The sequence below is a fragment of the Salvelinus namaycush genome, unplaced genomic scaffold (assembly GCF_016432855.1).
Source record: "Salvelinus namaycush isolate Seneca unplaced genomic scaffold, SaNama_1.0 Scaffold749, whole genome shotgun sequence".
Taxonomy (NCBI): domain Eukaryota; kingdom Metazoa; phylum Chordata; class Actinopteri; order Salmoniformes; family Salmonidae; genus Salvelinus; species Salvelinus namaycush.
In genome coordinates, this window is record NW_024061474.1 from 95,182 (window position 1) to 98,534 (window position 3,353).

General features: G+C 42.1%; 1 protein-coding gene across 1 annotated transcript; it reads left to right on the top strand.

Annotated features, from left to right (window-relative positions):
- Positions 1-1,483: 1,483 nt before the first annotated feature.
- On the top strand, positions 1,484-3,056 carry LOC120042711 (polymeric immunoglobulin receptor-like). Its single transcript, XM_038987512.1, has 4 exons — positions 1,484-1,526; positions 1,769-2,023; positions 2,484-2,819; positions 3,022-3,056. Exons 1-4 carry the CDS (start codon positions 1,484-1,486, stop codon positions 3,054-3,056), a joined length of 669 nt encoding a protein of 222 aa, XP_038843440.1.
- The last annotated feature ends 297 nt before the right edge of the window (positions 3,057-3,353 follow it).

A 3,353-nucleotide genomic window follows, 5' to 3' on the forward strand; every position in this document is an offset into this window, starting at 1 on the left:
ACAAACAGAGACAGTTTGTAGCTTTTAGAAACCTTTGATTATTCAGTTATTATTCAGTTATTATTATTTTACTCCACTTGATGGGAAATGAGACTATGTGTATTTGTCATTAAAGCACCAATATATTTCTATGTGTTTGATACATTCCATTCTAGACATTACTATAAGTAGTCCTCCCCTCACCAGCCTCCACTGGTGCTGTGAGTAAACTCAGTACCTGTCTCATCAACATGTTCCACTGTCACTAGACACACAGAGCTGAGATGGAGGGAGAGAGATGAGGGAGAGAGATGGAGGGAGAGCGCCCTCCAGTGGCAGAATAACTCTGTATCTCTCCTCTGTAGACAGCTTCCAGTCTGCATGAGAGTGAAGGAATGTGTTTCTGTTCTATGATCCATAGAGGATTCTCTCTCTCCCTCTTTTTCTCACTGATCACTCTCCCACCTTTCCTCTCTCTCTCTCTCTCTCTCTCTCTCTTTCGATGTAGGAACAGCAACGTGATTGGTTAAGGATTGGTTAAGGAGGAAGAGGGAGGGGCTGTCAGAAATAACATGTGGTAGGAGGGTTTGAACTAGTAGAGAGAGAGAGATGCAGAAATAGGGAAGTACATAATTGTAAGAGCGCAAAGAGTGAGAGAGTGTGAGAGAGAGTGAGAGAGAGAGAGTACATAAAGTACATGAAGTTTGTTTTTAAGTTATTAAAATTAGAGAGAGAACAGAGAGAGTTGTAGACTTGGACACACAGCATTATATCAGGACCTATAGACACCTGGACCAACCTGGAGAGAACACAACATTATATCAGGACCTATAGACACCTGGACCAACCTGGAGAGAACACAGCATTATATCAGGACCTATAGACACCTGGACCAACCTGGAGAGAACACAACATTATATCAGGACCTATAGACACCTGGACCAACCTGGAGAGAACACAACATTATATCAGGACCTATAGACACCTGGACCAACCTGGAGAGAACACAGCATTATATCAGGACCTATAGACACCTGGACCAACCTGGAGAGAACACAGCATTATATCAGGACCTATAGACACCTGGACCAACCTGGAGAGAACACAGCATTATATCAGGACCTATAGACACCTGGACCAACCTGGAGAGAACACAGCATTATATCAGGACCTATAGACACCTGGACCAACCTGGAGAGAACACAGCATTATATCAGGACCTATAGACACCTGGACCAACCTGGAGAGAACACAGCATTATATCAGGACCTATAGACACCTGGACCAACCTGGAGAGAACACAGCATTATATCAGGACCTATAGACACCTGGACCAACCTGGAGAGAACACAGCATTATATCAGGACCTATAGACACCTGGACCAACCTGGAGAGAACACAGCATTATATCAGGACCTATAGACACCTGGACCAACCTGGAGAGAACACAGCATTATATCAGGACCTATAGACACCTGGACCAACCTGGAGAGAACACAACAAGATGAGGATCCTGCTGATAGTCATCCTCCTCTCCTTCATGACAGGTAATGAGCTTGTTATAACTCTCTATAACAATGTAATAACATCCAGTTAGATTTCTTATAAAGGCTGCTGTGTATGTGTGTGTGTGTGTGTGTATAACGTGAGGATGGTGTAGGAGTCCTAACTGTAAGTAGTATTACAAAACACTAAACCAAGAGGTATTTTCTGTTGTCTGATTGACAGGTTGTTTGAGCTCCTTCAAAGTGACAGGATACTCTGGAGGAACTGTCATCATCTACTACAGAAGAAAGAAGTCATGAGAAATATTTCTGTAAGGGACCAAAGTGGACTTATAGTTGTGATAAGAAGATAACTACTCTGAGGAAGAACACCTGGGCACACAGTGGTAGATTCTCTCTGTATGACATCACTGGAAGAAACTACTTCAAGGTGATCATCAGACAACTGACCAGTCAAGATGAAGGGACCTACTGGTGTGGAGTGGACAAACCTGCTATACCTGACAGTTATACCGAGGTAGAGCTGGATGTGAAGAAGGGTGAGAGACTTTTACTTTAACTTTATTAAATGAATTTAGCTACATATGTTATAACATGATCAGTACCACTAGTCAATGAAGTCAGTCTATAGTACTAGACTAAGGTTGTGATGTGTGTTCCTATTGACAGATGACTGATGTGAAAAGTCAGTCTATAGTACTAGACTAAGGTTGTGATGTGTGTTCCTATTGACAGATGACTGCTGTGAGAAGTCAGTCTATAGTACTAGACTAAGGTTGTGATGTGTGTTCCTATTGACAGATGACTGCTGTGAGAAGTCAGTCTATAGTATTAGACTAAGGTTGTGATGTGTGTTCCTATTGACAGATGACTGCTGTGAGAAGTCAGTCTATAGTATTAGACTAAGGTTGCGATGTGTGTTCCTATTGACAGATGACTGCTGTAAGAAGTCAGTCTATAGTACTAGACTAAGGTTGTGATGTGTGTTCCTATTGACAGATGACTGCTGTGAGAAGTCAGTCACAGAGACGGCCTATCTGGGAGGAGAAGCTACCATCAGATGCAACTATCCAGAGGACCATGAGGACAGCATCAAGTATTTCTGCAAGGAAAGCAATGACTTCAAGACTTGTGTTAATATGACCTCTGCTTACCAGACAACTGCACAAGCTGGTCGTTTCTCTGTGTCTGACAACACAGGAGAGAGATTCTCCACAGTGACCATCAGGGACCTGACTGAAGATGATACTGGGACCTACTGGTGTGGAGTAGCAACCAGCAGGACAGAACAACGTTACATTACACTGATCACACAGGTGAAGCTGCTTGTTATAAGTGAGTATAAACTTCTTCTTTCTCTTTAACATGTGAACATAAACACACAAGTTACACTCATATCTATTTGATAAAAGTAGTTTAATGGAAATGACAATTGCATGACATTTTTAATGTCATTCACATGTTTAATGTGTTTGATTCCGTTCCATCCATTCCAGCCATTGTGATTAGCCCATCCTCCTATATCTCTGTTCACCAGCCTCCTCTGCTCCCCATGCTGTCCACCTGCAGTAGCTATGTTATATACTGTCTGACCATGTAAATAGCATATAGCATTCTATTATATCAGTCTATTAGTTATAACTACAGTATGTTAGTCAGTGTGTTAGTGGAGGCTGGGTGTTTGTAGTGGAACACAGTAACTTCCTGTGTAATAACTGTGTGTTTGTAGTGGAGTGAAAAGACACTGGACCAGAACACAGTAACTTCCTCTGTAATGTCTGTGTGTTTGTAGTGGTGTGAAAAGACACTGGACCAGAACACAGTAACTTCCTCTGTAATGTCTGTGTGTTTGTAGTGGTGTGAAAAGAC